This window comes from Marmota monax, unplaced genomic scaffold (genome assembly GCF_021218885.2).
Source record: "Marmota monax isolate L192 unplaced genomic scaffold, Marmota_monax_Labrador192_F-V1.1 WCK01_AAM20220418_F8-fsc00046, whole genome shotgun sequence".
In the NCBI taxonomy this organism is placed as follows: Eukaryota; Metazoa; Chordata; class Mammalia; order Rodentia; family Sciuridae; genus Marmota; species Marmota monax.
This window is the reverse complement of record NW_026692486.1, coordinates 10,155,273-10,176,502: the sequence shown is the minus strand read 5'-3', so window position 1 is coordinate 10,176,502 and position 21,230 is coordinate 10,155,273. Positions and strand designations below refer to the sequence as shown.

The 21,230-nt window shown below is 38.2% G+C and overlaps 1 protein-coding gene across 1 annotated transcript in view; it reads left to right on the top strand.

Moving 5' to 3' along the window:
• Nucleotides 1-21,230, top strand: part of Ddah1 (dimethylarginine dimethylaminohydrolase 1) — a 141,344-nt gene that overhangs the window by 96,904 nt on the left and 23,210 nt on the right. Inside the window, exons 2-4 of the mRNA XM_046443270.2 lie at nucleotides 2,551-2,650; nucleotides 11,517-11,590; nucleotides 12,458-12,577. Of these exons, the coding sequence (XP_046299226.1) occupies nucleotides 2,551-2,650; nucleotides 11,517-11,590; nucleotides 12,458-12,577 (294 nt within the window). The remainder of the gene's footprint in view (nucleotides 1-2,550; nucleotides 2,651-11,516; nucleotides 11,591-12,457; nucleotides 12,578-21,230) is intronic.

Here is a 21,230-nt window from a genome sequence, read left to right as displayed (position 1 = left end):
GTACCTCTTGAAAGTTAATTAAGTCAGCTTTGACCATGGCTGTGTAACAACAGAATGGGCAGTTTCTTGAAGGTTCATGGTTTGGATCTTTTCCTGCATACATTCCCACTTCTACAGTTAAAGTTCTAACTGCCTGAGTGGCTGGCTCACTTTGTGCCTGTGTGTCAGGGCAGGGCCTGGTCTGTGTGCAGCTGCCTTGGTATGCTTTGCTGGAACCTCTGTGCCAAGAGAATGCAGTTCTCTGTGGTCAGCCTATGGGGTTCAGCCTCTCTTGTTTCTTTCTCAGAAATCTCCCTGAGTTAGCATTACCAATTTGACACCATATGGTCCTGCGCTTCTCAAAACTGTTTACTTGATGTTTAAATTTTTAAAAACTCTTCTCCATGAACTTAACTCTGAAAAATTAATGTAGTACTATCAACATTTGTGGTATGGACCTCTCCTTATGACTTTGTGTAGATGTGACTGAACATTTAAAAAGAAAAAGAAAAAAAAAAAGTACTTCCCTTGCACAAAAGCCAGTTCCTTAATGTCAGTGCAGCTGTTTTGACTTTTATAAGAAAACCACAAACATTTTATCCTCTAAAACTTTGATTTTGAAAGATATAAGACTTTTTAAAAAGAAACAATGTTTCTGAAACCTGTGTATAAGTAGCCTTCTTACTGTCCTTTAACACTTAAAAGTTGAATGAAGTTCTTAAGTTGAGAAGTTACATAGTTACAGACAAACTTTTCAGACCAAAATCCATGTTACTGCTAAACTCCTAGTAACCTTTGAGATGTTAAGCTATAATGGAAGCGGCAGCATTAGCCATAGAAACAAAAGGTGATGGTAGCACAGTTCTCATGATCTCTCTCCCTATGGTCAGTGAATTTTCCATGGACACAGAAGCACAGAGGCCAGAAGCAAATGGTTGTGTGTTTTCCTGGGTTCACAGTAGCTCAACAAGCCATAGTAAATGTTGTTTTCTCTTTTTCCATGCTATAGCAACGATTCCATTTCCTGTTACATAGGAAAACCTATCCTGCTGTTAAAAGAGGTCACTGGATGTATTTATAACAACATTAAGACCATTTTGTCCATGGAAATAATTTTTATTGTTCTGAGTCACTCTGGTTTGTGGAATTTTAGCATGCGTTCCAGAACAAGGATGAGATGATATATTTATTTTACTTTGTATCCTCTTTAATGTTTTTGAATGCATGAATGTCAGCCTTGTTGTCGAAGTATTTCCATATTTTTATTGCTTTAGAGCCGACTCTTGCCATACTGATATCTCTTCATTGACAAGTCACTCTGTGTCCTCAGCATGCTATATTTTGGCAGAGCCTCCTGCTTCGCCCAGTGTGTTGTGATCTCTTATTTTCCTTTCATGTCTTGTGAATGTATGTCCTTGCCATGTTAAAGATTTTGCAGACCTTCAAAACTATTTAAGTTGTTTTTTTGAGTCACTGGAATGACTTTAATTAAATTGTAAGCTTCAAAGGGCATTTGTTATGCCTTATAGTTTTTTTCTCGTATTAAAGTAAGTCTCATTAGAAATGTTTCCTAATTCAGCCCAGAATCTCTGTGTGCTGAGACACACCCCAGAATCATAGAGAGTCCCTGAATGTCATTTTCTAATATTCTTTGGTTTGACTGCAGTTACTATATTTGTTAATCCTCTCTAGGGAAGTAGGTTTTAAGACAAGTAATCATATTAATTGTTTGAGTATAAACTTAAATAACAATTTAGATTTACAGAGAAGGCTTGGAAGTTCTGGCATTTTAGAAAACACTTGAGCCAGGCACAATGGTGCACACCTGCAATACCAGCAGGAGGTATCTGAAGTTTAAAACCAGCCTCAGCAATTTAGCAAGGCTCTAAGTAACTCAGTGAGACCCTATCTCAAAATAAAACATAAAAAGGACTGGGGATGTGACTCAGTGGTTAAGTACCCCTGGGTTCAATTTCTGGTACTAAAAATAATAATAATAATAATAATAATAATAGGAAACAATGGCCGCCTATAGATTGAAATTTCAAGTTGTTAGTTATTGATTTTCCTTCCATTATTATTCTGTATGTGTGTTATTCTGACTCACCAAGTGACTCAGGATGAAAATTAAGATCTTGTTCTTTCTGGCAAAGATATATGGACTATGTCACTTGCCTCTTGCCTTTTTTGACTTACATGCCCTATAAAAGGTCAGCTTCCAGTAGTGTCCTAACTGGTCAGCATTAACAGTATCCTAGATAGTGAGTTACTCTCCTCCAAAAAAAGAAGACTAATATTAATTAACTCTTAGACTAAAAGGGAACCAAATGGGTAATTTCTAATGATAATTTCTTCTCTTACAAATTGTCATGACTTATCCTGTGATCTTGCACTCTATAACATGTTTCCTACATACATAAGGATGAGAGAGTGTGCGTGTATGTGTGTGTGTGTGTGTGTGTGTGCGCGCGCGCTTACATAGGAGGATAACAGTGCTCAGAAGTTTTCAGAAATTGGTTTTTGTATTAGGAAATGGTATCTACTAATATGAATTGTTTTATTTTTCAACAGGTTGACATGATGAAAGAAGCATTAGAAAAACTTCAGCTTAATATAGTAGAGATGAAGGATGAAAATGCGACCTTAGATGGTGGAGATGTCTTATTCACAGGTAGAGTTACATTTATTTTTTTATGTCCAAAAATACTTTCACTACCTTAATCATACTCATTTTCTTATAGTTTTTATTTTACTTACTGAAGTAATGGATGCTAAATGCCGAGAATTTGACAAATACAGAAAAGCACAATGAGGGAAAAATTGACCTTCCATTTAGAGATAATCACTTTAACATTTGGTTGTTCATTCCTTTCAATACTTTTGTTTGCATATATTTGCATATTCTGACAAGAATATTATTGGTAGGTAGATGATTAATATGTATCTTGCTTCTGTGTTCTTCTACAATTGATTTTATGAGTGGCATAGTTTTGCATCTAGCGACTGTATGTCTGGTTTGTATTTAGAGGATTCTAAATTCTAGATTAGTGTCATTTACAAATAATTTTCTCTCCAGATGGCAAGAGGAATTCAAATAATTTTCTATACAAATTGACTTGGCTTAATGCCAGTTGAGTAATAGCAGACAAAATATAAATGTTAATGTTATTATTGATCTAACAGAATTGCTTTGTACGATCAGTTTAATATGGCTATTAAAGAAACAGTAATTTTAGTATTTAACCTTTCTAATTATTTTTGATCATAGGACTATTGTTTTATAAAAATCATGTATAAAATTTGGACCCCCACATTCATCTTGGTTATACTGAAGAGCAAGATAATAGTAGTTTTTAAGTCATACCAAGAGTTTATTTTCCTCTGAATGTCAGAGGATGAATACCTGTTTCACCAGTGTAGCCCAAAGAGCAAAGGCTGGTTCTCAGGAATCTGGGAAAACAGCCTCCCTCATGTGACCCACTGAAAGCACAAAGCTTAATATTTTAACTGTTGTGTATTTATATTGAATCCCGTGTATATAGCAGAAGATAGCCTTCCTTGTTTTCATCTAGAAATGTTTTTGTGTTGCTTACATTTGGATATACCTAGTTTTCCTGGGGGAGGAGTGTGTTTATTCTCTGCTCAGTGTCCTGTGCCTGGTGCTGAGGCCATTGTGTTGCCCAGCTCCAGGGGGCACCATTCCACCAACAGCTCTGTGAATAGAACCCTCTAGAGCTATGCACTGCAGGGCCTGTGCTGCCGTGGACAGAGCTGCTAGTGGCCCTGCTGCTGGGGTGTGGTCTGCCGCACAACGCACATTGAGCCTTCAGATGCAGAACAAGGGGTCAAGGAGGCTCAGGCTGCATTCTTAGCTCTGACTGTGCCTGGCAAGACACAGACATTCTTCAACTCTACCCAGTAAGTCCTCCCCATCCCCCACTTAGAATATCCTTTGAGCCTCCCATTGATGGCACTTTCATTCTTTTTGACAGCCCAGAACAACAGCTTGTTTCACTTAGAAAATAGAGTTTTGTGAAAAGCTAGATGTGTAAATCACACTTCCTTAACAATACTTTTTTTTAAAAAACAGAAATAGCCATATAATACACAACTGATTGTAAGCAGATACGGATCACATTTGCAGTACAGCTTAAAACAAGCTATGTTCACAGCCATTTAGTTGTCTTCACAGTTGAGCTGCACAGCTACCCTAAAACCTCTTCAATGGGAAGGCGCAGAAGGAGTCCCTTCCTGCATGGTCTACAGTCTTTCCACAGCATTTCAAGCCCAGTGCTTTTCCCCATATTCTAATTAGGCACTAAGTACTAAGGCTTACCTTTGATACACTCTGTAGTTTTTTTTTTTTTTTTTACTTGCTATATTCAGTATATAAATTACCATCTTAGGTATTATATTGAAAATTGAGATAATGTTGGGACGTCTTTGCTTGGCATCTCATTCAAACCTGATGTTATGTTCTGCTTTCTTTTTCCAACCTCTGAAGTTTTCTTTCTTCCCTCATTTTTTATTGTGGTAAAATATGACATAAAATTTGCCATTTTCACCATTTTTAAGTGTACAATTCATGGGGCAATAATCACATTCACAATAGTATGCAATATTACCACTCAATTTTTGGATTACACAGAATTGTATAAGAAAATCTGTAGCACTTTCTATGTGTTCTGTGCCCTCTTCCTTCTGTAACTCAAGATTCATTAATAATTTATCAGGAAATGGACAGAAGGAGAGCTGCTTTCCAATTCCAGTTCCTGCTGGGAAATCTGTCAGTCAGGCAAGCAGCTACGGGCTAAAACTGTTTTCATTCCATTTCTCTTGAATAAATAACATTGGCTTATCTCTACTTTTATTTATGTATTTTGGTGAAATATAGAGTGCATAGAACTGAATTGTAAAATGTGTATGTACTGCTTTAAAGACCAAAAAGAAAATTAACACCTGGGTATTCACCCCTGTCTTATGAAATAGAGTATTACCAGGACCACAGAAACCCTTGGGGTCCCCCCATCCCAATCTCTCCCTCCTCCCAGCCTCAAGAAATCACTGCTCAGTTTTGCTTCTCTTACAGCTTTTTACTATTAGTGTCCCACTATATGAACTCTTGCATGAATTTTTCTACTTTTGATTCAAGTCGATGTGTGTAGCTGCAGTTCATTTTCAATGCTGGCTAGTACTCTGTGGAATTATACCACAGTGTATTTATGCACTTTCTGGTGATGTATATTTGGGGTATTTTCTGGTTCTTCTCTACTATTATCTTCAATGCTGCTATGTTAATTTCTGTGTGTGTCTCCTGCAGACATGTACAAGAGTTCCTCTAAGATCAACATTGGGAAATGAATTCCAGGTTATAGGGTAAATTCTTTCTTTCTTCCAATGAAATGATTATTTGATTTTCTTCTTTAATCTGAAACATGGTTAATTATATTAATCAATTTTCTGGTAGTTGACCAGTCTTACATCTCCGGATTGAAATCAAACTTGATCATGATTAACTCACTTTTTCATACAGTATTGGAATTAGTTTGCTAACATTTTGTTAAGACTTTATTTCATGTCCTGTAATTTTTCTTTCTTGTTATTCTTGTCTGGTTTTGGTAAAGTGTTATATTAGTCTCATGAAAAATATTAAGGGATGTTTCTTATTTTTCTATTCTCTGGAATCAGTACCATTTGAACTGTGTATTCCTTGAGCTGTGGTAGGTAGGACACGTCCATAAACAGTGTCTGGTGCCTTCTTTGCAGGGATGATTTTAAACTGGTTCACTTCTTTAAAGATAATATGACGAGGCTTCCCTGAGTCCATTTTGAGGCATTCCATTTTTCTAGGACTTTATCTATTTTATGTAAAATTTTCAAAAATGTTGGGTATAAAGTTATTCCTGTCTTCTGATGTTTGTTTAAGCTTCACAGCAACAGTAGCTTTATTCCCTTTTCATTTGTGATATTTATGCCATCTGCCTGGCTGCCTGTCCCCTTCCTTCCTTCCTTCCTTCCTGCCTGCCTACCTGCCTGAAGTTGGTCAATTTTATTAACCTTTTCAAAGGACCGGCTACTGGATTCGTTGAACTCTCTCTCTTGAATATTTCCTTTATTTATTTCCTTCTTTCAGATTTCTTTGTTTTATTGGATTCTTTTTCCCCCTACATCTCAAGTTGGAATTTTATCTCATTAATTTTGAATCTTTTTTTTTATTTTTTATTTTAATTTTTTATTGTTGGTTGTTCAAAACATTACATAGTTCTTGATATATCATATTTCACACTTTGATTCAAGTGGGTTATGAGCTCCCATTTTTACCCCATATACAGATTGCAGAATCACATCAGTTACACATCCATTGATTTACATATTGCCATACTAGTGTCTGTTGTGTTCTGCTGCCTTTCCTATCCTCTACTATCCCCCCTCCCCTCCCCTCCCCTCCCCTCCCCTCTTCTCTCTCTGCCCCCTCTACTGACATTCATTTGTCCCCCTTGTATTATTTTTCCCTTTCCCCTCACTTCCTCTTGTATGTACTTTTGTATAACTCTGAGGGTCTCCTTCCATTTCCATGCAATTTCCCTTCTCTCTCCCTTTCCCTCCCACCTCTCATCCCTGTTTAATGTTAATCTTCTTCTCATGCTCTTCAACCCTACTCTGTTCTTAGTTACTCTCCTTATATCAAAGAAGACATTTGGCATTTGTTTTTTAGGGATTGGCTAGCTTCACTTAGCATAATCTGCTCTAATGCCATCCATTTCCCTGTAAATTCTATGATTTTGTCATTTTTTAATGCAGAGTAATACTCCATTGTGTATAAATGCCACATTTTTTTATCCATTCATCTATTGAAGGGCATCTAGGTTGGTTCCACAGTCTTGCTATTGTGAATTGTGCTGCTATGAACATCGATGTAGCAGTGTCCCTGTAGCATGCTCTTTTTAGGTCTTTAGGGAATAGACCGAGAAGGGGAATAGCTGGGTCAAATGGTGGCTCCATTCCCAGCTTTCCAAGAAATCTCCATACTGCTTTCCAAATTGGCTGCACCAATTTGCAGTCCCACCAGCAATGTACAAGGGTACCCTTTTCCCCACATCCTCGCCAGCACTTGTTGTTGTTTGACTTCATAATGGCTGCCAATCTAACTGGAGTGAGATGGTATCTTAGGGTGGTTTTGATTTGCATTTCTCTGACTGCTAGAGATGGTGAGCATTTTTTCATGTACTTGTTGATTGATTGTGTGTCCTCCTCTGAGAAGTGTCTGTTCAGGTCCTTGGCCCATTTGTTGATTGGGTTGTTTGTTCTCTTATTGTTTAATTTTTTGAGTTCTTTGTATACTCTGGATATTCGGGCTCTATCTGAAGTGTGAGGAGTAAAGATTTGTTTCCAGGATGTAGGCTCTCTATTTACCTCTCTTATTGTTTCTTTTGCTGAGAAAAAAACTTTTTAGTTTGAGTAAGTCCCATTTGTTGATTCTAGTTATTAACTTTTGTGCTATGGGTGTCCTATTGAGGAATTTGGAGCCCGACCCCACAGTATGTAGATCGTAGCCAACTTTTTCTTCTATCAGACGGCGTGTCTCTGATTTGATATCAAGCTCCTTGATCCATTTTGAATTAACTTTTGTGCATGGCGAGAGAAAGGGATTGAGTTTCATTTTGTTGCATATGGATTTCCAGTTTTCCCAGCACCATTTGTTGAAGATGCTATCCTTCCTCCATTGCATGCTTTTAGCCCCTTTATCAAATATAAGATAGTTGTAGTTTTGTGGATTGGTTTCTGTGTCCTCTATTCTGTACCATTCGTCCACCCACCTGTTTTGGTACCAGTACCATGCTGTTTTTGTTACTATTGCTCTGTAGTATAGTTTGAAGTCTGGTATCGCTATACCGCCTGATTCACACTTCCTGCTTAGCATTGTTTTTGCTATTATGGGTCGTTTATTTTTCCATATGAATTTCATGATTGGTTTCTCTATTTCTACAAGAAATGCCGTTGGGATTTTGATTGGCATTGCGTTAAACCTATAGAGAACTTTTGGTAATATCGCCATTTTGATGATGTTAGTTCTGCCTATCCATGAACAGGGTATATTTTTCCATCTTCTAAGATCTTCTTCTATTTCTCTCTTTAGGGTTCTGTAGTTTTCACTGTATAAGTCTTTCACCTCTTTTGTTAGGTTGATTCCCAAGTATTTTATTTTTTTTGAAGATATTGTGAATGGAGTGGTTGTCCTCATTTCCATTTCAGAGGATTTGTCGCTGATATACAGGAATGCCTTTGATTTATGCGTGTTGATTTTATATCCTGCCACTTTGCTGAATTCATTTATTAGCTCTAATAGTTTCTTTGTAGACCCTTTTGGGTCTGCTAGGTATAGAATCATGTCATCTGCAAATAGTGATAATTTAAGTTCTTCTTTTCCTATTTTGATGCCTTTAATTTCTTTCGTCTGTCTAATTGCTCTGGCCAGTGTTTCGAGAACTATGTTGAACAGAAGTGGTGAGAGAGGGCATCCCTGTCTTGTTCCAGATTTTAGAGGGAATGCCTTCAATTTTTCTCCATTCAGAATGATGCTAGCCTGAGGCTTAGCATAGATTGCTTTTACAATATTGAGGTATGTTCCTGTTATCCCTAGTTTTTCTAGAGTTTTGAACATAAAGGGATGCTGTACTTTGTCGAATGCTTTTTCCGCATCTATCGAGATGATCATATGGTTCTTATTTTTAAGTCTATTGATGTGGTGAATAACATTTATTGATTTCCGTATATTGAACCAGCCTTGCATCCCAGGGAATTTTGAATCTTTCATCTTCACTAACTTAAGCATTTTCTTCCAAGTACAACTTCTAAATTTTTTTTAATTTTTGTTATTTAGTTCCAAATATTTTTAAATTTACATAGTTATGATTTAATTGTTGACTCATGATTTAAAAAAAAACACTTGGCCATTTTTATAAGTTATTGAAACAACAACCCATCAGTCTAGTGGTGGGTAGGTAAAGGAAAGACACAGCATTTATCTTATCTTTCCTTTTACAAGTTGTATTTCAAGTAGACCAAATACTTGATTCGTAATTTTCTTTTTAGAATTCCAGCCAGCAAATGCAGATCTCTAACAAAATAGTGGGTCTATGCATGATCATCAAACAATATGAAAACCATTATGTGAAGAATTGATAGAAAACTGTATAATAGGGAAATTAATCTGATGCCTCCTGAAACCACTGATCCTTCTAGTCTAACTATTGAAAATGGAGCAGTCAGTCCTGTGCTTCCTTATGTAATGCAGTAAAAGCGCAACCCCACCTCTGAAGTTGTCCTATCCAAAAAAAAAAAAAAAAAAAAGCATGAGATTCTAATTTAACCATCTACATTAAACTATGTTTACTAAAAATAGAAAGGATAAAGGAACATTTTAAATATTAAATGATATTAGGAAGCAATCGGGCAAATCTAGAATATTGGCTAGTCCATAGATAGACTAAAAGGGCTGGGTTTTCCTATAAATAAATACCATAGAAGTGGGGGAAATGAACTGGCATAGAAGAAAATGACACACAGATACCAAAAAACTGTTTTTAAAATACTTCAATTCCAGCATTTTAGTTATTTCCATCAGGAATGTCATTTAGGGGATCTTATCCATAACACTGCCAGAAACAGAGAAGTACAACTTAACTTTTTAAAGACATAAACAGTATGCTTATTTTTGTACTTTCCTATCATATTTAATTTTATAAAATTGAGATAGCGTGCATGCCCCTCTTAAAACTTGCTTAAAGCATTGAGTTTTTCTTTTTTTTTAAAAAAAAATATTTTTTAGATGTTGATGGACCTTTATTCATTTATTTATATGTGATGCTGAGGATCAAACCCAGTGCCTCACATATGCTAGGCAAGCACTCTACCACTGAGCCACAACCCGCGCCCCAGTACTGAGTTTTTTTTTTAAAGTAGTGTATGAGACTAATTTATAAATGTATTCTTATCTGAAAAGAATTAGTGAAACTTTATTTTGTAATTATAGCTGACTTTTTTTCTTATAAAGTAATACTTTTGCCAAGGAACAGACCTGCCCTACTTAAATTTTGATTTTTATGTCTGAGTTTTCTTAAGAGACTACACAATCATACCATTGCCAAAAAAATTGTCACTGTGCCACAGCAGATTTGTCTGTCTGCCAACAGCATAAACCCTTGGAATTTGTCCTAACATCATTTGACCTGTGTCATTTACCCCTTTTATGAGGACAGATGAAGATTAAAGGAGTAGCATTTGTAAAGTCTGTCAAAACAGTCCCTTTTCCACGGCCATCTTCTTATGTTTATGATGATGCTCTGGGACAAAAACTCACTGATTTCTCTTTGAATAACAAAGGTAACAAAGGGTAATACTGCTAACTTGTCCTTGCTGCTGTTACCTAATTTCTGATTAAAGATTGTGAATGTTTAATTCTTTTGTTTCCTAAATGAAAAGTGAATTCTTTATTGTGGTAAAATATGCATAACATAAAATTTATCATCAGATCTGTTTCTGAGGGTACAGAGGCAGTATGGACGACCTTTATGCTTTCAAGTGGATTTTTTCCCCCAAAGAATTAAGGGAAAATGAAAATCCCCACATTAATGTATTGCTCAACCCTATGTACAATTGTTGTCTCATTGCCTAAACTTAGAGACCATTTTTATTTAGTGTTTGCTTTCTGAATAGAAAAGTTGCAGAATTTCAGAGACATCAAACACCAAGGTCTTTCGTCCTTAATTTTTTTCACTTTGCAAATAGGTATCTTCATGTTTGATTTGAAACAAATAGAAGTATAATATTAAAGACGGAGCTCTTAGAGACCAGACCCGAAGAGCAGTAAGCACTACCCTCATGTTACCCATATGGTTTCTTCAGGCCTTACTTGATGTTTATAAGAAAAGGCCTCTGAGTTAATTAAAAACATTATTCTTTTAGGAGGTAACAAAGGGCAACACTGCTAACTTGTCATTGCTATTACCTAATTTCTAGTTATAGATTATGAGTATGTTTAATTCTTTTGTTTCTTAAATGAAAAGTTAATTCTTCATTGTGGTAAAATATACATAGCATAAAGTTTACCATCAGATCTGTTTCTGAGGGTACAGTCAGAGGCAGTATGGACTTTCATGCTGTTATACACCACCATACCTCAGGCAGTATGCAACACCATACTTCAGGCAGTATGCACCACCATGCAGCGCTAGGATTTTTTCATCTTCCCAAACTGAGACTCTGTGCCCACTAAACTCGCTCATTTATCTCTCCTCTCAGCTCCGAGAAACCTCCATCCTGTTTTCTGTCTCTATGAATTTGAAAAAAAGCTTATTTTTAAGGGCAATAATTTGAGTTGAACTTTTTGTAAAGGGAACAGGGGTCTTTTTGGTGGAGCTGTCCTCTGTGGCAGGAAGGAACTATGTGATGCTTTCAGGTCAGTATTTATAGATAAAAGAAATAGTGCACAGTCACTGGAGCCACCCACTCACTATGTTTCATGACATCTATTATAGGCAGAGAATTTTTTGTGGGCCTTTCCAAAAGGACAAATCAACGAGGTGCTGAAATCTTGGCTGATACTTTTAAGGTAGGTAAAGGATAACTTATGCCTGGCAGAGTAATTACTTGATAAATATTCATAGACCCATTGAATCAATATGTTATGAGTAATGGTGTTTACATTTCACCAGCATGGCAAAATAAGTCCTAGTATTTGTACATTTGCTAGAAGATTTAAACATTATCAAATTCAAATTTCTTGATAATCAAGCTTCATTAATTAATGGGAGCAACTGACAAAGTTAGTGTGACCATCCTCTCTTTTCTTCCAGTATGCAATGATACAAACACCTGGTACATGTTCCTGGAACAATAAGTGACACACACACACACACAAATTTGGAGATCCAGTTGACTTTTATATGAAATGTTACTTTTCTGATGAAAATCAGAGATTGCCTGTACATGGATGCCTACTATGTGCTCGAAACTGGGCTAGGTATTTCACATCTCCTTTCAAGGTCCCTTTCCTGATCATCAATAGATGGGCTCTCCTGACTGCTTATGAAGGGATATAACCACTAATAAGCTGGTGAGCTTATTAGTGGTTATATCCCTAATATATAATCCCTAATATATATATCCACTAATAAGCACTGAGCCACAGTTTGCACAGGGTATTAAAACCACCATCCTATAGTGGTCCGCTTTACAGGCCAGAGAGCTGGCAAAGCTCTTGACACAGTCATATCTGGGAGGAAGTTCTGCTTGCTTCTCAGAGGTAGTCTTCATTGCCAATTACCCAGCATTACCAAAGCTGTGGGTCACAGTTTTTCTTCCAGATATTTGGGGCCCGACAGCCTTCAAATGAGCAAGTGCAGTTCAGGCAGGATTTAATCAGTTTTAGAATTACTCTGCAATACCAAACTGCTTGTTATTCTGTTTGTCTGTGTAGGACTATGCAGTCTCCACAGTCCCTGTAGCCGATGCTTTGCATTTGAAGAGTTTCTGCAGCATGGCTGGGCCTAACCTGATTGCAATCGGGTCTAGTGAAGCTGCGCAGAAGGCCCTCAAGGTAAATACAACACAGTGTTTCTCCTTGCAGCAGCACAGTGCCTGCTAAAGGGCTTTTCTGGTCATCTGCCAGTTGGGCAACAATCAGGCCGGCAGGGAGAGAACAGAGTGGCACCTGTGTGTGATATGTACTGTCGTGATCTGGCATTCATTAGAACCAGGAACACCTAAGTGTAGGAAGAGCTCTTCACTGGTGAAATATTTTTAGTCCCATGCCAGGTTTCCTTGAACAACCAGGTTTCAGGATAATAAACACCAAACTCATCTCAGTTATACAACCTGAGGATGAGAGGTCCTGGCCCCAGATAGAGCTCCTTGCAACGTTTTCTCTCTTATGTAAGAGAGTTGGTACATAAAGGCTTGTTATATTATTCTTACCCTTCTGTTATGTCTGAACTATTTCATAATAATCTTTTAGAAGGCTCTGACTCAGAAGTACCTAAAAAGCCTAGCTTCTTCATTTGTATTTGAAGTAATTAAATTTTAGGAGAGGAAATGTCCACATTTTTTAGCTGAGACTAACAAAGCCCAGAAAAATTGTGACTGGCCCAGTCACACAGCTAGATCAAGAGTGGAGGCTGTTGATGATAAAGACTTTCTTTTGTCACAGTGCTTTCCAGTTCAAAGATATGTTTCTTCTCTGTAACTTCAACCCAGGGAGATGATCTGAACACCCCACAAAGGCAAAAACTGTCTGTGTAGCTCGCCATTGTGTTACTTCACGTTAGACCCACTGTGGGCCCTAAATAAATACCTGGCGAGTGGATGGATTGATAAATGAGGCAATGTTACCTCATTTTTGCTGATAAGAAAACTAGATTGAGTGCCTCACCCCAGGTCAGAAGGCTAGCACTAAGTAGTGGGGTGGGACAGCAGCCCCTTCCTCTAAGGGGGCCCTGCACATCAGTATGCATGACTTATTCAAGCACCAAAAACAGAGACTCCTCTTAGGCAAAGGGAACAGATCTGTCTGCCCCCACTTGCACAATTCATTGGTCTGCCTTTGGGGTTCTTCCTTTTCTACCTCAGCGCTAATACGTCTGGGGCAGTGGGCTGGCAAGCAGTCATTCCCTCAAGCTGAATTTCCCCTCTGCATTATCTGCAGCTCTGGCTGGCTCAGCTGGACTTTCTCCCTTTTCCTAAACTCTATCTTTGATGGTATTCCTGGAGATTTTAACAACTGTTGCTGAATTATCTGTCTCAAGATTTGGTGTGTATCACGGCGTTTTTTTTTTTTTTCTTTGTCTCCTTAGAGTATGTCTTTTAGTCTGCTTCATCCAGAAAACGGTGTCAACTCTCTGTGTATAAAAATAATGTTATCTTGAAAGAAAGCATTTGATGAATCGTGTCATTCAGGGGATCTAGGAAGATGGTATTTCTTCTTCGGGAGTAACTGTGGAATCTATGGCAGTCAAATTGATCTGCACATGTCTGAAATCGAGTATAAAGGAAGAGGAGGGCTTAAGCTGGTCTCCCATACCATTTCTTTGAGTTCATAACTCCTTTCTGGGTGGACAAATTTAAAAAGTAGCCCCTTCTGCTGTTCTGAGCACTAGGTCCCTGACTCAAGCCATGCAACAGGTCTCTAACTCAGAAGGACACTAACTCAAATAGTATGGGGAAACTAACACAGAACAAAATAAGAGATAATATTATATGGCTAGTTAACATGATATTATATGAAATACCCTCCAATTTCCTGTTCAAAATTCAGAGGAAAAGGGTGATTCTCTCTGGGCTAGATATTCAGAGAAGTTTCCTGGAGAAAACGGGACTATTTGTGCATCTTAAAGGACAGATGGCATTTGGCAGGATGAGAGTCTTCCAGGTGGGAGTGTAACATAAGCAAAGACTAAGCAAAAGCACATTCATGAAATATGAGCAAACCAGCCCAACTGATCAAGGATTTTCTTTTGGACCTCTGAATGGAGAAGGTGAGATCTAAAGAAGTCAGAACTTAAAAGTTAGGAAGACAAGATTAATAGTGTAAAGCAGGAGTCTGGGCACTAAGAGTCTCCACATTTCTTCAGAGATGTTAAACCAACATTTCTTTTTCAGGAAAAAACAAAACAAACAGAAAGTTGAAGGGGGAAAACCTTGCAGTCAGAAAAGAGGACCACTGATGACCTAGAAAAGAAAGCTAAGGCCTGAGTCCCATTTGTGTCTTAGCAACTCACTCCCATTTCTTCATTCATCTTCCCTTCCATTGTCAGATTCTCTAAGACCACATCTCTTAAGGACATCCTATGTTGACTTCATAGTCCTCCTTCCTGTAGAGTTCTTATGAGTTAGCATTAATAATGATGTTCATTCTCTACTTGAAACCTGTGTCAGAAGCTATAAATAGTCCGCACAAGCTAGAAAGGCATTCTTTGGAGATTGAATTTTCCATCAGCAAATGTGCTGCCTAAACCAGGGGCCCGTGGAGTTGGCAAATGACCACCCACCGTGTTCCTACCATCAAAAACGTCCTTTTACTTTGTAGTGAGAGCAGGAGAACAAACTGAATGAGAGAACAATCAGATCTGCCAGAGGGAAGGAACTCGGGTCAGAAATGGGTGGGTTGGTGAAATTCATATTTGAGAACAGTCTGTCCCCTGAATTAGAGCCATCAGTAAAATAAATAATTGGGTAAATCCTACTACTAACATGGAGACATAAATACTGATGTAGACAGAGAAAACAGGTGGATATAGACACATATATCATTTACAACTGCAATGTTATTGGTTTATTTCCCCCATTTTTCAGGTCAAAATACTGAGAGCTGATGAAATAAGAATTTTGAATAGGATCTCATGGTACCAGAATCACATTTCCGGGGCCCTAATTTCTCTTCATCTCAATTGCCCACTCTGTTAGTTAGCTTTCCTTCTCTGTGAAAAATATCTGAGATAAAAAAGACAAATCTCTTTAAGTTGATTTGTTTGTTTGTTTTTAAAGTGCTGGGGATTGAACCCATGCATGCTAGGCAAAAAGATTTATCTGGCTTGGCCATGTTTCTTTGGGTCGGGAGTAAAGGAGAACATCATGGTGGGAAATGCATGGCAGAGCATAGCTGCTGACCTCTTGGCAATGGGGAAACAGAGGGAGGGGTCAGAGGTCCCAATGCCTGCTTCAAGGGCATATCCCCCAGTGACCTAACTTTCTTCTACTAGCCCCACCTCCTAAAATTCTACCACCTTTCAGTAGCATCATGGCTGAGTACCATTTTTTTTTTAACACAATGAAGTTTTTGTTTTTGTTTTGGTACTAGGAATTGAATCCAGGAGCACTTAACTACTGAGCCATATCCCCAGCCTTTTTAATTTTTTTTATTTTGAGACAAGGTCTCCTTAAGTTTCTTAGAACCTGCCTAAGTTGCCTAGGCTGGCTTTGAACTTGTGATCCTCCTGCCTCAGCTTCCTGAGTTGCTGGGATTACAGGCATGTGCCACCACACATGGCTGACACATGAACTTTTGAGGGACAGTTAAGACCCAAACTATAGTACCCATCCCATCTACACATTCTTTTTCTGTTGGAAACCCTTTAGAAATTATTTTACCCTGGATTGGTTTTTGTGGAGCTCTCTCTTCTCCTGCCCTCTCTCTCCAGCTCTTCCTTCTCTTCCCATTTTTTACTGGTATCTAGGATTTGACTGGTCTTAGGGAAGGAATGAGTTTTGTCCCAGATGTCTATTTTTCCTCTTGCAAACCTCGATGTGGACCTTGCCTCTGTAAAAAGCAGTCCAGGCCCTTTAGGCATCTTTTTGAAAGGCAAATTATTTAAACAGAGGTGAATTGTACTTTCCTGTGCTACACACTGAAAGCTTGATTACTTCCCACATCTGTCACTGCACTCTGAGTACTGGTTTCCTTCAGAGTCTGAAAGCAATTTCTTACATATTCATGTAAAGTGGAGAGCCCAAGGGTTTCTGGGTGGTCTTATTGCATTTGAAACACTTTGCAATGGGCTGCAATCTATTCTTGGTTAATGAAGTGGGTTCTTAATGGAGATAGTCATCATACCTGTCTAGGTTGTAGTACATTTAATAGTGTGTGCATTGTATACTTAAATGAAATCATCCATCTGGGAAGATTTTAGCAACTCTCTGCTAAAAGGCCCAGAACACATTTAATACAGGGTACCAACCTTGCAATGGAGAAAGAAGGACATATTATTATTATAATATTTTACTTTGGTATGGCCAAGGTACTGGAAGTTAGAGTGATTTGATCCAATTCTTAAAGAAATTTAACATCAAATCTGATCCCAGAAATGTTATTTAATCAAAATTTGTCTTTAGAGCAACCTGTTCATTCTGTAGATTTCTCCTTCATTTTCCATCATTTCCTTCATGCCCCTGGACAACTGCCACCTTCATCCTACCTCTCTACCTATAAAAAGGAATAAAGTAAGATTTATACACAGGCATCAGACCCACTGGCCACCTTCCAGAAGAAATGTCTGTCTTCTCAAAGATGAGCACTCACTGCACCACAGCTGGAACTTCTGTTCACAAACACAACCTGAGCAATACAAGTCAACCTCCAAAGAATACCCAGTGTCATTTATTCATATAAAGTTAAATAACAGGCAAAACTGTTCTACACTGTTAGCTGTCAGAGCAGTGGTTACTTTAAGAGAGGGAGAGAGGGAGTCATGGTCCAGAAGGTCATTTTGTATGTTGGACTTTAATTTTTGAAAACTTTATGAAAAATACGTCTATTGTTGGAAGTGGGCTATAGCTGACTTAGAGAAATAATTCCCAAATAGTGAGATCTACCTCTCAAACCCCTGCTTTTTTCTTCTGCATAATGCCTGTCTTTTCTAAGGGCTAGCCTATTTTAATTTTTTTTTTTTTTTTTTTTTTTTTGGTGGTGGTTCTGAGGATTGAACCCAGGGCCTTATGCCTGTGAGGCAAGCAGTCTACCAACTGAGCTATATCCCCAGCCCTTAATTTTTTTTTTTTAATTAAAGAAAAAAGAAAGACATTATAAGAGTAAATTCATACTGTACCTCACCCCATTCTTTTTTTTTTTTTTTTTAGATCCTGTACAAAATCAATTGCCTTCCTTTCCAAAAACCTGGATTAATTACATGCTCTCTGTCAGAGGAGGACAGATTGTGATATCTGCCCTCAGGAGGGACTCACAGTAATTTTCAGTAATGATTTTTAACTCAATCTCCTTGGTGGCATTCAGTCCTCCAGTCATCTTGGGATGGGGGGAGGAAGATTGAAGGAGGTGGGAGGGAAGAGAAGGAGTGGGGCTGGGGGCAGGGAGCAGGAAGACAAAGTGGTAACCTTTTGCTAAAACTCCTGAAACTAATCAGATGAGGAAGCTGCTGCCCAGCCTCAGGGACTGCAGCACTGACGTGCAGGGACTCTGCCATCTGCTGGCTGGGTAGCAGGAGGAGCAGTCTCACCTTCCTAACCCTGTGCAAGAGACTGTTTTCTCCTTTGGGCATCTACAGTTTGGTTTAGTGCTTTTCTTTCTTCTTTTCTTTCTTTCTCTTATTAATAATTATGTTCCTTTGTATCAATGAATTATCATTTTAAAATAGAATTTTGAGATCACCACTCTACTTTTTTCATGTCTTTGTCATGTAAATGGAGCTGAAATACAGTAAGTGGAATTCCAGTAGGCTTGTAATTTTAAATTAAAATGCCCACAATGCATCTGGATGGAAATGTCTTTTAGTTTTTTGATCTACTTCCTGAAATAACTGACTGCATTTGTAAGATTCCTTGAATGAGGACAAGAACTGCTTTGCAGCTAATTTAAATTGCATAGCACACAGCCTGTTTTTCCTCTGAATGACTAACTACATAATAGAGATCACTCAGACAGTATTTCCTCTTGTTTTGACTCAGCTTCAGCATTGATTTTTATGTCCAAAAATGTCCATGTTATTTTATGGATCGTCATATAAAAAAATGAAGATGGAAAACCCCTTAATGTGTTTGGATTTTGCATGCTTTTATTGTCTGGAATTTCCTTTAATGACAATGAGAACAGCAACAGTAAAACTCAAAAGACAGAATGAGAATTAACTAGTATCAATAGGGTGATTTTGCACTTTTAGTTGTTGTCTCAGGGAATCCTAATATGTAGCCAAGAGACTTTGGATCTCTACCCTGAATGGCATATGACAGTCCCGCTGTAGGTTTAATTTGGTCTTACTTAATCTTGTTATCTGGTTATCTTTTTCAGTTTTATTTATCAGACCCACAAAACAATGATATTTTTAAAATGTATCATGCCTGTATTAAGAAATTGAAACACAAAGCCAAATAACCGATGAATTTATACCAGCTGCTATGCTCCTCTTCCTGGCAGCACTTGCCTTATCTGACAATATTCCCAGAGCTGTATGCCAAAAAGGCTGGGGTGGCCAAAATAAAATGCTTTGGCATGATAAGGCAATAAATAATTTGAAGTTGTAAGACCAAAACAGCCATGCAGGGTTTTAGCATTAGTCTCAAGGCAGGAAGAAGGCAAGATTGGCCAACTAGGAGAAAGGGAATAAAAATAAACCTTTTTCCTCCCTTTTGGGGCTTTCAAGAAAATGTCAGAGGAAAAACAGAAAGAAGTTATGTTCAAAGTGCTTTTGTCCATTACCCAATGGAACATCAAAAAGTGCTCAGCTGCCTCTATGGGATATTTTGAGGGGGAATTCAAGTATCCATGGAATGGCAGAGAAAATGGCCTTACAAGGAACTTTGCGATCTAAGACCTTTACTTACAAAAGACAAAGTCTGTAAGTGACCTCATACTAGTGGTTCCTAGTGAGAGGAGTGGTTCAGAATCATCTGAGAGGCTTTCTGAAAACATGCCTTTGACCTATCTCAGAAAATTCTGGTGTGCTGAGTTTGGGAGAGAGTTCAGACATCCACATTTTTTAAAAGCTCCAAGAGGTGATTCTGATGCACAGGCCAAGTTAAGAGCCACTGCCTTCAAGGATACTTGTAACTTCCAAAAGCCCCTAGCCTAGAATTCCAAATAGTTAACATATGAAGAGGTCAACCTTATGTAATATAGTTGTAAAATAACATATTCTGGTTTAGCAGTGAAAGTAAAGTGAGTGTCCAGTTAAAGCCATAGAAAACTAGGAACTCCTGACCATTTTTGCTGCCTGAAATTCAACATTATATACACTTGAAATGTAATACCTAACTGGGTAATAATTTGTATGTCATCATTCAATCCTTTTTATGCTAAAATTCTTTATTAAAATATTCCAAGTTATCAAAAATCACTAATGTCATTGTTTTCTGGGAACAGGAAACTTGAATGCAACCCATGTTACCATACCCCTTCTCCCAATACACATACACACAAGCAGAAAAGCCTAATAGAACCTGACCTTAATGTCTGAAGATTTGTGCCAGAAAGAAAAAGAAAAGTTAAACTGTATGCCATTCTGATACTACAGAAGAATTTGCTTTTTAAATAACCGTATGTTGATTCTACTAAAGAAACATTTGTCCACTGGGCCAAAAGGGCTATGAGGGCAAAGCAGGGCACTTAGAATCAAAATTCATGGATTGTCATTCTGGCTCAGCCTCCAGCTCTCCCTGTGTAACCCCATGTCCTGTACTCAGTCTATTCTTAAAAGAAAAAGAAAAAAAAATTGAATCAGTCTCACTAGGAAATGAGAGCATTATTCTTTCCTACTGGAAATTTTCAATCAAGGTGCAGGACAATGCCTTAAACATGGGAGTGTGCAACTCTGTGTCAAAATGTAGCAGCCATATAATTACAAAGTGCTCATAATGAGAATTCTTCCAAAGACAATTCACTGTAGACTCTGCTACTGTGGTATTCTTTCAGTGGCTGTTAGTGAGGGAGGACTTTTGCTTAGCAACATCTTTATGCCTGTCTCAGGGTAAAACAACACAGAAGACTTAAGTATTATTCCATCTTAAGTTCACTGTGGCACAGGGTAATTGCCTAATGAGTGGCTCTTCATCTTAGTGAAGGTTCTGGGAGGTCTGGGGAGGGAGTGATCACAGGAGGCCAGAGTCAAAGGTCAAACATAAGCCACAGACTGGCCCAAAGGAGAAGTGATCATTACAAACAGGACAACCTGGAGGATTGTCTGTTTATAATCAAGAGACAGTGGCTATAATGGGGCCTGTGACAAGGAAAGAAAGAGAAGGTCTAACATAAAAGTTTGGACTGGTCCAACTTGTACCTTGGAAAAAGGACTTGGAGTTTTCTAATCTGTGGGCTGTGGCAGCCACAAAAGTTTTTAGCAGAAGAGTAAAAGCTGACGGTGGTCTTTCTGAAAGGCACTATACTGTAATGATTTATCAAGAATAAAGATTAGGAGTAACAAAACTAGTTGGATGCCACAGCATTGTCCAGGAATAAGTGAGAGGAGGGTCAGGACTAGGAGAGTAGCTGTGAAAATGGAAAGGACAGTGCAGAAGGTGAGCCCAGTTAGAGGAAGAGTAGAACCCTGGGACTGGTGGACTTTGAGGGGAAGAAGGGGGATCAGCTCAACCTGGCAGATAATTACAGAACGGCTGCTCTGTGCCAGGCACTGTGGTAGGCCTACTGGGGTAGCCCCTGGCTGCTCAGTTAGCAAAATGACTTCAAAAACATCTACCAGAAGAAAGTTCCTTTGAGAGGATTTTTGGAAAAGAATTAAGACCCTCCAAGGCAC